Here is a 13,628-nt window from a genome sequence, read left to right on the forward strand (position 1 = left end):
TTCCATATATTTTTGAAATCTTCTATTTCCTCATTTCATATGAGTATTCAATTACATTCTTATATTACAATTTATTTAATGATTCCTAAATTGATCAATTTAGGGGTCAACACTATTTGACACAATATTACAAAAACTAATTATAACAGTAAAACAAGTAAAATAAATTGAGACAATAACAAGAGGTAAAGAAAAAAAATCCCATTTTGAAAATGATTTATGATAACTGTCTCTTAATAATTACAGTTGGAGTATATGCTCCAATTGTAAAAGAATTGCTGTAAATAAAATAGTACATTGTCAACCACAATTCAATTAAATTCAATTTCACATGCACACACACACATACACACACAGTGACAACACTTGATAGCAGTTTTGTCAATTGGAAAAAATGTCACAGTCTTAGCCCTCAAGTTGCTCGTATTCTAAGGAGGAAAGAAAAAGAAATATGCATACAAACTAATTTGGAATTGGAGCATTTAGGGGAGGGAGAGGTGTTAGGAAATTGTTATTGTTGTGTTTGTCCTTCACTTTTGAAGAGGACCATGACATCATGGAAATAATGATATGACTGGCAGGTGACTTTGATTTGAGTGAGAGAGAGAGAGCTGTGCTAAGTCACCAGCCTCATTTTCTCCTCCAGAGCCATCTGGGTCCAGTGGCCTGATATTCACCAGGATGACTGGAGATGGCCCAGGATGCATTGGGAGACCCTGGTCCTTTTAGGCTAAGGTCTTTTAAGGTTCTCACTTTGAATGAAGTAACACCCATTCAGTGAATAGGCCTCTTAAAGAAGTTAATCAAGGGATTATCCCTTTGTGGAAGGTATAGAATGCCAGACCAAGGAGTATGCATTTTATCTCAGAGAAATAGGGAACCAGGAGTGACATAAACATACCTATGTCTTAGGAATATCAATGTGGCTTCTGCATGGAGGGTGGATTAGAGAGAGGAGACAGAAGAAACAGCACATTTAGAAGGCTATTGTAATAGATGAGGCAAGATGTGTGTAGTAGCAATTTAGATTTGAAGATCTTTCCTACCCATTAATAGGCCATGTAACCTGCTTACATCACAGAAGCCTAAGATACATGTGGTGGGAAGAGCTTCCTTATAGGAAAAGGAAGTTATGTCACAGGAAATGCAGAAAGAGAGAGAGAGAGAGAGAGAGAGAGAGACAGAGAGAGACAGAGAGAGAGAGAGAGAGAACACCCTTGTGATATTTAGAACAGAACAGGCTGACTTAGGTGTACTGTGAGTTTTTTGGGAAGACCCCAGCAGGAGGTTGGAGAGATGTTGCGATGGCAAGGCTCCATGTTGTCATATTATGTATGGAATGTTTTACTACTGTGATAGACTGGATAAATGGCTTGTGGGATACGATTCTCTGGTGTCTGAATAAACGGATTACTTCTTCTACCTTCTATGTGGAGAATCTCATATACTTTGTGATACAGAACTACATAGGCATTTTGACAGTTATCATCTACATATTTATTATTGCCTTACTGATACAATGTGATGAGGGATTGAACTGAGATAGTGATCATGCGAATGGAAAGGAGACAGATACGGATAGAATCAATATAACATGAAAGATATAAGGAATGAGAGTGAAGGAAGGGTCTTGCACAGAAACTAGGCTCTTTAGAGGAAGTATGGGTTTAGGAAAGAAAATGAGGAGTTCCATTTTGGATAAGCTGAGTGTAAGATGCCAGAGGATCCAGGTAGAGATGTTGAGGAGACAATTGGAAATGGAAACAGTAATTCAGGAGATATAGTAGAGCTGGATACCTAGAATTGGGAACCATCAGCATACAGCAGATATTTGAGCTCTTCAGAGCAGATGGGATCACTAAGAGAGCATCCAGAAAGAAGAAAACTTGGGAGAGAGCTTTAGGGAATACTTTGTACTTAGAGGCAAAAGAGAGAGATGATGATTCAGTAAAGGATACAAAGAAGGAATGATCAGACAGGTGTGAGGATATTTAGGAGAAAATAGTGTCAAAAGACAAAGGAAAAGAGAATATCCAAAAGGAGAGGGCATTTATCCTTTTTTAAATTTAATATATTTAGTTTTCAGCACTGATTTTCACAAGAGTTTGAATTACAAATTTTCTCCCCATTTCTACCCTCCCTCCCACGCCAAGATGGAATATATTCTGGGTGCCCTGTTCCCCAGTCAGCCCTCCCTTCTGTCACCCCTCCCATCCCCTTTTCCCTTCCTCTCTTGTAGGGCAAGATAAATTTCTATGCCCCATTGCCTGTGTATCTTATTTTCTAATTGCCTGCAAAAACTTTTTTTTTTGTTTTTGAACATCTGTTTTTAAAACTTTGAGTTCCAAATTCTCTTCCCTCTTCCCTTCCCACCCACCCTCCCTAAGAAGTCAAGCAATTCAACATAGGCCACATTTGTATCATTATGTATAACCCTTCCATAATACTCATGTTGTGAAAGACTAACTATATTTTGCTCCTTCCTAGCCTATCCCCCTTTATTGAATTTTCTCCCTTGACCCTGCCCCCTTTCGAAAGTGTTTGTTTTTGATTACCTCCACCCCCATCTGCCCTCCCTTCTACCATCCTCCCTTTTTTATCTTCTTCCTCCATTTTTTCCTGTGGGGTAAGATACCCAATTGAATATGTATGATATTCCCTCCTCAGGTCAAATCTGATCAGAGCAAGATTCACTCATTTCCCCTCACCTGCCTTCTCTTCTCTTCCTACAGAACTGGTTTTCTTGCCACTTTTGTGTGAGATAATTTACCCCATTCTATCTCTCCCTATCTCCCTGTTTCAATATATTCCTCTCTCATCCCTTAATTTGATTTTATTTCTTTTAGATATCTTCCCTTCATCTTCAACTCACCCTGTGAGTTATATTCCCTTCAGCTACACTATTACTGAGGTCTCATGAATCATACATGTCATCTTTCCATGTAGGAATGTAAACAAAAGAGTTCAACTTTAGTAAGTCCCTTGCATTTTCTGTTTCTTGATTACCCTTTCATGCTTCTCTTGATTCTTGTGTTTGAAAGTCAAATTTTCTATTCAGTTCTGGTCTTTTCACTCAGAAAGCTTGAAAGTCCTCTATTTTATTGAAAATCCATATTTTGCCTTGGAGCATGATACTCAGTTTTGCTGGGTAGGTGATTCTAGGTTTTAATCCTAGCTCCATTGACCTCCGGAATATCGCATTCCAAGCCCTTCGATCTCTTAATGTAGAAGCTGCCAGATCTTGGGTTATTCTGATTGGGTTTCCACAATACTCAAATTGTTTCTTTCTGGCTGCTTGCAGTATTTTCTCCTTGATCTGGGAGCTCTGGAATTTGGTGACAATATTCCTAGGAGATTTCTTTTTGGGATCTATTTGAGGAGGCAATGGATGGATTCTTTCAATTTCTATTTTGCCCTGTGGCTTTAGAATATCAGGGCAGTTCTCTTTGATAATTTCTTGAAAGATGATATCTAGGCTCTTTTTTGATCATGGCTTTCAGGTAGTCCAATAATTTTTAAATTATCTCTCCTGGATCTATTTTCCAGGTCAGTGGTTTTTCCAATGAGATATTTCACATTATCTTCCATTTTTTCATTCCTTTGGTTCTGTTTTATAGTATCTTGATTTCTCATAAAGTCACTAGCTTCCACTTGCTCCAATTTAATTTTTAAAGTAGTATTTTCTTCAGTAGTCTTTTGGACCTCCTTTTCCATTTGGCTAATTCTGCCTTTCAAGGCATTCTTCTCCTCATTGGCTTTTTGGAGCTCTTTTGCCATTTGAGTTAGTCTATTTTTTAAGGTGTTGTTTTCTTCAGTGTATTTTTCAGTATTTTTTTGGGTCTTCTTTAGCAAGTCATTGACTTGTTTTTCATGGTTTTCTTGCATCCTTCTCATTTCTCTTCCCAATTTTTCCTCTACTTCTCTAACTTGCTTTTCCAAATCCTTTTTGAGCTCTTCCATGGCCTGGGACCAGTTCATGTTTTTCTTGGAGGTTTCTGTTGTAGGCTCTTTGACTTTGTTAACTTCTTCTGTCTGTATGTTTTGGTCTTCTTTGTCAGCAAAGAAAGAATGCAAAGTCTGAGACTGAATCTGGGTGCGTTTTCGTTGCCTGGCCATATTCCCAACCAACTAACTTGACCCTTGAGTTTTTCAGTGGGGTATGACTGCTTGTAGAGTAAAGAGTTCTTTGTTCCACGTTTGGGGGAGAGGTGCCAGGTCTGCCACACCAGCACTCCTCCTTCCCCAAGAACCCCCAACCCGGACTGGACTTAGATCTTCAGCAGGCTCTTCACTTCTGCTCTGATCCACCACTTAATTCCTCCCACCAGGTGGGCCTGGGGTCGGAAGCAACTGCAGCTCTAGTTCTGTAGCTGCCCCCCCTCTGCTGCCCCAGGGGCAGTGGCTGAACCTTGAACTCCTTCTACTCCTGCAGCTTTTCCCACTAACCTTTTCTGTTGTCTTTAGTGTTTGTGGGTTGAGAAGTCTGGTAACTGCTGCAGCTCACTGATTCAGAGCGGTAGGGCACACTCTGCCTGGCTCCTGGTCTGGTTGGTCCATGCTGCCCATGCTGGGTCCGCTCCACTCCCAGCTCCGTGCGGAATAGACCTCACCCAGAGACCATCCAGGCTGTTCTCGGCTGGAGCCCTGCTTCCCTCTGCTATTTTGTGGGGTCTGCAGTTTTAGAATTGGTTCAGAGACATTTTTTATAGGTTTTTGGAGGGAATTGGTGGGGAGCTCACGCTAGTGCCTGCTTTCCAGCTGCCATCTTGGCTCTGCCCCCTAAGTCCCCGAGGGTGTTTATCCTTAACAAAAAAATGCTAACAGTTTTAGTATTATAAGAGTACAGAAAAGTCCATTTTGCTTATTTATATATTCATTCATTCATTTACCTATTCTCTTATGTATTTATGTATTTAAGTATTTAAAGAATGAAAAATATATTAAGGAAAGGGGAAGAATTCTGAAAATTATAGGCCATTGAGCTTGACTCCTGGAAAAAAATCAGGAATTTATATTTTTAAATTAAATATATTTTGCACTCATTCTGATTTTAACACACACCATAAATATACACAGATGAGAAAATGATCCACATTAAACTTTGAATCTCTTTTATGCATAATTTGCTTTTCATTTCAAATGCATGATAATTTCAACATGTAATTTTCAAACCTGTCCTACTTATCTATCATTATTTCTGGTCTTCCTTTGTACATTTCTTTGTACATTAGAAAAGAAACATTTCCACATACAAAATGGGATTGAAATTTTTAAAAAAGTGTGAATGAAACCATGAATTCGTATTATATGTAGTTTGATTTTCTTTTAAAATACACTATAAATTGAGAGAGTAACTTTCAAAGCTATCCTATTTGTCTGCTATGTTTGTCTTCCTCTAGCCCTTCTAGGAATAGTCATTTAAATTTTTTTGGTCATGTTTGCTGATCTGATGGAAGGGACATACAATTTCAAAATTGTTTTACATTTGTGTTTCTCAATTATTATTGATTTGAAGAATTTTATAGTTCTTGATAACTTGGGTTTTTTCCTCTTGAAAGCTACTTGTTTGTGTCCTGTGACCATTCATCTATTAGGAAATGACTTTTCTTGTAAATGTTGATCTGGAGGACGACTACAACTACAAGTTCTTCTCTTACTCCATCATTTAGCCATGATGACTAGTACCAATCCATATGTTTGTGGGTCTCAATGCATGGGAGACATTAAATTAGAGGTGGGTGAGAAACATAAGAATAACAGCTTTCTGCCTCATCTTTACTTGGATATTATAGTAAAAGAGATGTTAATGTATTTTGACAGAAAATTGGAATATATCAGAGAAAGTGCAGTTCACAAAGAAGCAACATACCTTGACATTCTTCTATGTAATATGTTTATTAGTAACTATCTGGATATAAGCGTCCTTGGACTTAGATTTAACTTGAACTAAGATTTGATACTTTTCTTTCAGAATCTCAATCAAGTTTTCATCCCTGATAGATCTCAAACCCTCAATCCTTTCTAAGCTAGGAATAGGACTTGACTAACCAGTTATATCACTCCCCTTTTTCTCTCACGCTTGGAAAAAAAATAATGAACGAGGTAACTGAGGAAGGGAAAGATTGATGTTGTATCCATCTCATATGACCAAGAATGTCTTCTGTGAGGTGCATACGTAATAAGCTAGGGGAAAGCAGGGTTTGAATTTGTTGATTCTTGGCAAAACTCAACTTCTTTTCTGGAGCAGAAAGATTTTAAAGAATTATTGAAAATGAAAAAATAAGTTAGAAACACACCCTTCTGGAATGAAAAATAGTTCTTACCCACCAATATTTTGATAATCTAAGTATAAACCATTCAGAAACATATGGATAAAATGTCCTTTAATGCAGTTTTAAAGTGAAGGTGAAAGTAATTGGTAATACATGTTGCAAATTTTATTATGCCATAAATCATTGAAAAGTAGTTTCGAACTTCTAAATGCAGAAACCTTCCAGAATTTGCACATTTTTAAAATATAATCTAATTTCATGGGCCAGACTAATCTATTTGCAGAACTTTTCTTCCTAAAATTCTTCCTAAAATTTTAGGCCATTGAAATATTAATGGATTTTTTTCTGTATTGTCTTGTTACGTATGTTATATATTATGTATTGTCTCTTTTGAAGTAAGACAATGTGAAAAGTAACTAATTTCAATCTACAATTGGCAAGCATCATGAGATTGAACTGTTGTTTCACCAGAGTTGCCTAACTTTATACACTACCCCATAACTATACATTATCTCTATGACACCTGTCTTTCTAATAGAAAAGCCCTTCCAGTTTCCTGAAACAATCTTTACCTATACCATTTCACATCTATTTCTTCTTTGTAAAAATCGCATTCAACCTTCTATCATATTTACTATGTACAAACCAAGACCGTTTGTACCTGAAACAAAAAATTAAGTACCTTTCACATAGTATGTCCTCAAAATATTTTTATCTCAATTAAAATAGAAGATAACAGTGATGAGGATGATGATAAGATACCAGTTTAGTGATGTATAACATGGTTCCTCACAACAACCTTTTAAAGTCTCTGTAAAGTCCTGGCTTTCCCCCCAAACTCATCTTTTATCTATTCTGTATATAGCAATATCGATATATGGAACCACTCCTACATTCCATCTTGTTAAGGGAAATGAAGCCCTTATTTATTTATTTATTCATTCATTTATTTTTTTTTTTTTATGTAGGATCTTTGACTTTGTTGTCTTCTTCTGGCTGTACATTTTGATCTTTGTCATCAAAGTAAGATTATATAGCCTGAGTTTTTTTTTTTACACTATCCGCTCATTTTCCCAGCCAATTACTTGACTTTTGAGCTCTTTGTCAAGGTAAGACTCTGCTTCCAGAGTGGAGAGTGCTCTCTCCCAAGCTTCAGAGGTTTTGTACAGCTGTTTCCTGAGTTACTTGTAGGCACCTCTAAATTTTCAGTTCTTGTGAGGTAGTATGGTGCAAGGAGAGGTGTTTACTCCTTTACTGGACTGTGCTCTGGTCTATGAGTGACCTCAAGCACTCTTTTCTGCCTTGGAACTTCCAGGAGGATTCCTTCTCCACAGCCACCACAAGCTCTGCCACACCAACGCTTCTCCTCACCCCAGGATCACCAACCAGGCCTTCAACCCAGATCCAAGCAGGGTAAAGCAAGAAAATCTTGCCTCAGCACAAGCAAAAAGATCCCTGCACTCCTGTTTTGATCATCTGCTTGATTCCCCTCACCGTCTGTGGGCCTGGAACTCTGGAAGTAGCAGCTGCTGCTGCTGCCACTGCCACTGAAGCTCCTTCTGCCACCTCTTGGCTGCAGCCAGACTGTGCCCTTTTCTTACGCAGGTCCAACAGAGTTTTCCCACTGACCTGCAACATTGTCTTTGGCATTTGTGGGTTGAGAAGTCTGGAAACTGCCACAGCTCAGTGATTCAGTGCCCTGAGGCCTGCTCTGCCAGGTCTTCTCCTGCCTGGTCTGTACTGGCAGCCCACTGTGCTCCACTCCCAGCATGGTACAATAGACCCTTCTCAGCAACTATCCAGGCTGTCTTAGGTTGGATACTTGTTTCAGTCTGTCATTTCATGGGTTCTGTAACTCTAGAATTTGTTTAGTCATTTTTACAGGTGTTTGGAGGGATTTGGGGGAGAGCTCAAGCAAGTTCCCGCTTTTACTCTGTCATCTTGGCTCAAAAAACAAAACACTTTATGAAATAGAGGAGCAGTGATTCAACATATATCACAATGTTGGGGGATACTTGTACAACTAAAGATTAAAACACATTTGAATCTCATCTTTAAGAAGAGGATAGTGGATTTTCTGGCAAGAAACTGGTTGTCCTTCAAAGAACAATATAGTCAAGGTGCATAAAGTATTCAATGAGAGATCATTTAACTAGGATGAAAGGAAGAGTAAAAGAGTAGTAGTAGTTGGTTATTTACTGCTCAGGTGATGATACAACTATCTTTCTATCTGATAAATGAATAGAAAGGTCTAGAACCCAAGCCATAACAGCAAAACTCCTAGTACTTATCAAAATAGACAGCTATGCCTGTCTAGGGATTTATATGGATGCAAAGGAGCAAGGACCTAGATAAGACATTCCTCATTCTCTGTGCTTCAACACCTTTCTTCAGCTGCCTCCACCTTCCTCCTCTGAAGACTTCTCCCATTGGTGAATTCTTCCTGGAATCTCTGTTTTGATAAAAGGTGAAGACTTTTTTTTCCCTCATTCTCTGGACTTTACCACTCTGCCCCCAAGTGGGTACTGCATACATATTTTTCAGCTCCCCATTTATGTGTTGTCTTCCCCCATTAGAATATAAGCTCTTTGAAGGCAGAGACTGTGTTTCTACTTGCTAGTATTTATACTTCACTACTTATACTTCACTACTGGCCCATAAAAGTTCTTATAGACTGACTAACAGAATAAAGATAAAAAGTATTGCCACTGATTAGAGTCTTAGAAAAAAAAAAACAAAAAACAAACTCAAGACCATGAGGCAAAAGTTGTATTTTCCTCACTGTTGCTCATCAGAGACAAAGTACCCAAAAAATAATTTGGAAAATGAGTAGGTCACCAAGGTGGTGGTTGAGAATGGTATTTGGACTTGTGGACCACGGTTTAAAATATAGGGATAATAGATTCTTGGAAGAAAGATTGGTACCTCACAAAGACTAGGAAGTGTGCATTTTCTAGTCTTGAAAATTCTATCAAAAGTCCTTGAACCTAAAAGGGAAAGAAAGAAAAGATTATGTGTATCTCTCAAGTAAGGAAACATAGGAAATACCTACAAAGAAGGGAGAAAAGTAAAAGTTCACAGGAGACAATTTCCAAAAAGTATACTGAAGTAAAATCCACAACTTGAAATGTCTATACACAAATACTCAAAGTTTAGGCAAAAAAAAAATTGGAGCTAGAAATCCTAAAACAAAGAGGAAATTTTATCATGACCGATCGATATCACTTAGACTTGTGGGATAAAACTGGACCATAGCTATTCATGGTCTTTTTATTTTAGGTTAGGAAAGAGGAAAGTGTGGCATTTTATATTAAGAAAATATGTTGGTGTGGGAAAATCTAGAAATTAGTGATTCAGGGAGGGGAGAGCATGACCAAGAGTATTGGGGTGAAATTAAAAGGAAGGAGAAACAAAAATAATTTTGTCAATGTATTATACTACAGACCATTTGGACAGAAAGGAAATAAAAGAGGAGGTTGGGAAATATAAGCCTGACTCAAAGGCTGATAATGTAGTGATAGAAGAACTTCAATAACCTGGATATTTATTGGAGCAATGACCTATGTTTCTACACCCTTCCCATGTTTACCAATTATGAGAAATACTAAGTTCCTCCCCCTCTTTTTCTCTTTACACTACAGTAACCTCCCCTTTTGACCTTACCTTTCCTTTTGCTTTCTACTACCCTCAGAACAGAACCAAACCACTCTCAGGATGCCAGGGGTTTTTTCCTTCATTTAATTCCCTTAATACCATTTGAAGACATTAGAGATCCACAAACACATTTATTTATTCACCCTCTATTATAATTTAATATGAAATAATTGTATGACTATCTGAATTCTCAGATCAATGTACTTTTCCAGGTTTCTCTTGACCTTTGTGCTTGTATTTCAAAGTTCCTACTCATTTTTGGGCTTTTCTTCAGAAACATATGAAAGTTCTCTATTTTGTTAAAGGTGCAGTCTTCTCCTGTAGAATCGTACTTAGCGCCCTCGGTCTCTGTTCTCTGAGCCCAGCGGAGGAAGCCCCATTCAGAAACTCAACATGTCTATTTTGAAGATCCAAGCAAGAGAGATCTTCGACTCTCGTGGAAACCCCACTGTTGAAGTTGATCTCTACACTGAAAAAGGTCTCTTCCGAGCTGCTGTGCCCAGTGGGGCTTCTACTGGTATCCATGAGGCCCTGGAGCTCCGAGACAATGATAAGACCCACTACATGGGGAAGGGTGTCTCAAAAGCGGTTGAGCACATCAATGAAACTATTGCCCCGACCCTGGTTAGCAAGAAAGTGAATGTTGTGGAGCAGGAGAAGATCGACAAATTGATGATAGAGATGGACGGCACTGAAAATAAATCTAAATTTGGTGCAAATGCCATATTGGGAGTGTCTCTGGCTGTTTGTAAGGCCGGAGCTGCTGAGAAGGGTGTCTCCCTGTACCGTCATATTGCTGACCTTGCAGGCAATGCTGAAGTCATCCTTCCAGTTCCAGCCTTCAACGTGATCAACGGTGGCTCCCATGCTGGTAACAAGCTGGCCATGCAGGAGTTCATGATCCTCCCTGTTGGAGCGGCAAACTTTAAGGAGGCCATGCGCATTGGAGCTGAGGTCTACCACAACCTGAAGAGTGTGATTAAGCAGAAATATGGACAGGATGCCACCAATGTAGGGGATGAGGGTGGCTTTGCTCCTAATATCCTGGAGAATAAAGAAGCTCTGGACCTGCTAAAGTCTGCTATTAGTAAGGCTGGCTACACTGATAAGGTCGTAATTGGTATGGATGTTGCTGCCTCAGAATTCTTCCGATCTGGGAAATATGACTTGGACTTCAAGTCTCCTGATGATCCCAGCAGATACATCTCCCCTTCTGAGCTTGGGGACCTCTACAAGAGCTTCGTCAAGGACTATCCCGTGGTGTCTATTGAAGATCCCTTTGACCAGGATGATTGGGGAGCTTGGAAGGATTTCACTGCTACTGCAGGCATCCAGGTGGTAGGGGATGATCTCACAGTGACCAATCCCAAGCGCATTGAAAAGGCTGTGAACGAGAAAGCCTGCAACTGCCTCCTCCTCAAAGTGAACCAGATTGGCTCCGTGACTGAATCTCTCCAGGCGTGCAAGCTGGCCCAGTCCAATGGCTGGGGAGTGATGGTTTCTCATCGTTCTGGGGAGACTGAAGATACCTTCATTGCAGACCTGGTGGTGGGCCTCTGCACTGGGCAGATCAAGACCGGTGCCCCCTGCCGATCTGAGCGTCTGGCCAAGTATAACCAGCTTCTCAGAATTGAGGAAGAGCTGGGCAGCAAGGCTAAATTTGCTGGAAGGAACTTCAGAAACCCTCAGGCCAAGTAAGCTCTGTGGCCAGGAGGCCTATGAGCTCGTAGGTGCCAGTCACCTCTGTAGAAGTCTGCTCCTGCCCTAAGAGTGGGCAGCACCAAGTACTAGACCAGTTTTGTTTTGGGTGCAGGGGCCTCCACTGCTCAACTTCCCTCTCCCTTCCACCTTTCTGTGATGTTCTCACTGCTTCGTTAGAACTGTCTTACACCAGAGATGACCTGATGTTTGGTTCTCTGTCGGAAAACCCTTATCATCTTGTGACTGGGATAGAATCACCTGGTCTCACCCCCAACCCTGGTGTTGATGTGTGGAGCCCTGTCCTTGTGATGCAGTCCCGATGAGCCCACAGGCCAGCTCCTTAGTGGCTTCTATGTGCAGAATAAAAGTATTCAGTAACCTACTGGAAAAAAAAAAAAAAAGAATCGTACTTAGCTTTGCAGGTTAAGTTGTACTTGTTGTAAAGCTATTTCTTTGCCTTTTGGAATATGGTATTTCAAGATCTTCTCTCATTTTTAGTGGAAGCTGTCAGATCATTTGTGGTCCTTTGGTATTTGAGCCGATTCCTTCTGAATACTTGAAATATTTGAAATTTCTTCAACGTAGTAGCTCCAGGTTTGTAACATCCTGGCTTTTCCCCCAAACTCATCTTTTATCTATTCTGTATATAGCTATGTTGATACATGGAACCACTCTTACACTCCATTTTGTTAAAGGAAATGAAGCATTTATTTATTTATTCATTTTTTTGATGTGGGATCTTTGACTTTGTTTTCTGCTTCTGGCTGTATATTTTGATCTTCTTTGTCACCAAAGTAAAATTCTATAGTCTGAGTATTTTTTACAGTGTTTGCTGATTTTCCTATGGCATTCCTGGGACTTCTTTTGCGCTTCTTTTAGTAGTTCAACATTAGATTTTCTATATTCACTTTACCCATGCATTCTAATGAATGTTGTTAGTTTTAGATTAATATATGATTTGTTTAAATGCAGTGTGCATGCTCTTTTTTGCTATGGATTTCAAGGAAGTCCAAATGATTTTTAAGTTATTTCTCCTTGACCTGTTTTCCAGTTTAGTTGCATTAGATATCAGCAAAACTGAAGTAGTTACAACAAACAACTTCAAAAGATGCTTTCAGTACAAAAATTTGAACTCAGAAAGTTTGATGTAAAATATATGACTTAGATAATAAATATCTAACAATTTCTTTTTTCAGTATTTTGAATTTGTTCTAATATTTCCTTCTATCTGATAGTATAATTGATTTCTCTTTGATCCAGTTATAAGGTGTTTATTACTGAATTTGTATATATTACTTTTTCTTCTAAAAGCTATTCTTTTATTTAAATCTGTCAGCCTCTTGCTTATTTTTTTAGGTATTCATGTAGTCCTTGTGGAAAGTTATCAAATTCATTTTCCCCCAGAAGTAATTGCTTACAGCTTTTAAATGTTGTTGAAAATATGCATTTTTGCCTATGTGTCTAGACTTTATGCACACCCTGCAGAAGTATCTTGACAGTTTAAAGCAGTGGTTTCAAACTCAAATAAAAATGGAGGCCTCTAATTGTATATAATGATTCCTATAAGCTGCATTTTGAGTTTTAAAATGTAATATTTATTTATTGTAATATAATGAAATATAATATTTATTTTTACTTATTTTGTTAAATATTTCCCAATTTTATTTTCATCTCATTCAGAAAACAATCAAGTGCATTGTGGGCCACATGTCTGGCACCTCTGGTCTAGAGCACTGGGCTGAATAGAAGATCAAAATATGCAAGGATAAATATAAAATCTTATATTGGATTCAAAAAATCAACTTCACAAGTAAAGATGGAGGAGGCATGGTTAGGTAGAAGTCATCCTGATAAAGACATGAAGGTTTTATCTGACGCACAGCTCAACATATCATCAGTGTGATATAGAAGCCAAAAGAACTAATACAATTTTGGTTGGCAAAATTTTCATAGCTTACAGACCTAGAGAGATGATAGTTTTGCTGTATTCTTCTCTCAGCA

The 13,628-nt window shown here is 38.7% G+C and overlaps 1 protein-coding gene across 1 annotated transcript; it reads left to right on the forward strand.

The window, feature by feature from the left end:
• The first annotated feature begins 10,313 nt into the window (after window positions 1-10,313).
• On the forward strand, window positions 10,314-12,007 carry LOC118834590 (alpha-enolase-like). The gene has a single exon (XM_036742035.1). The coding sequence runs from the start codon at window positions 10,320-10,322 to the stop codon at window positions 11,622-11,624; it is 1,305 nt and encodes a 434-aa protein (XP_036597930.1). The 5' UTR covers window positions 10,314-10,319; the 3' UTR covers window positions 11,625-12,007.
• The last annotated feature ends 1,621 nt before the right edge of the window (window positions 12,008-13,628 follow it).

This window comes from Trichosurus vulpecula, chromosome 1 (assembly GCF_011100635.1).
Source record: "Trichosurus vulpecula isolate mTriVul1 chromosome 1, mTriVul1.pri, whole genome shotgun sequence".
In the NCBI taxonomy this organism is placed as follows: domain Eukaryota; kingdom Metazoa; phylum Chordata; class Mammalia; order Diprotodontia; family Phalangeridae; genus Trichosurus; species Trichosurus vulpecula.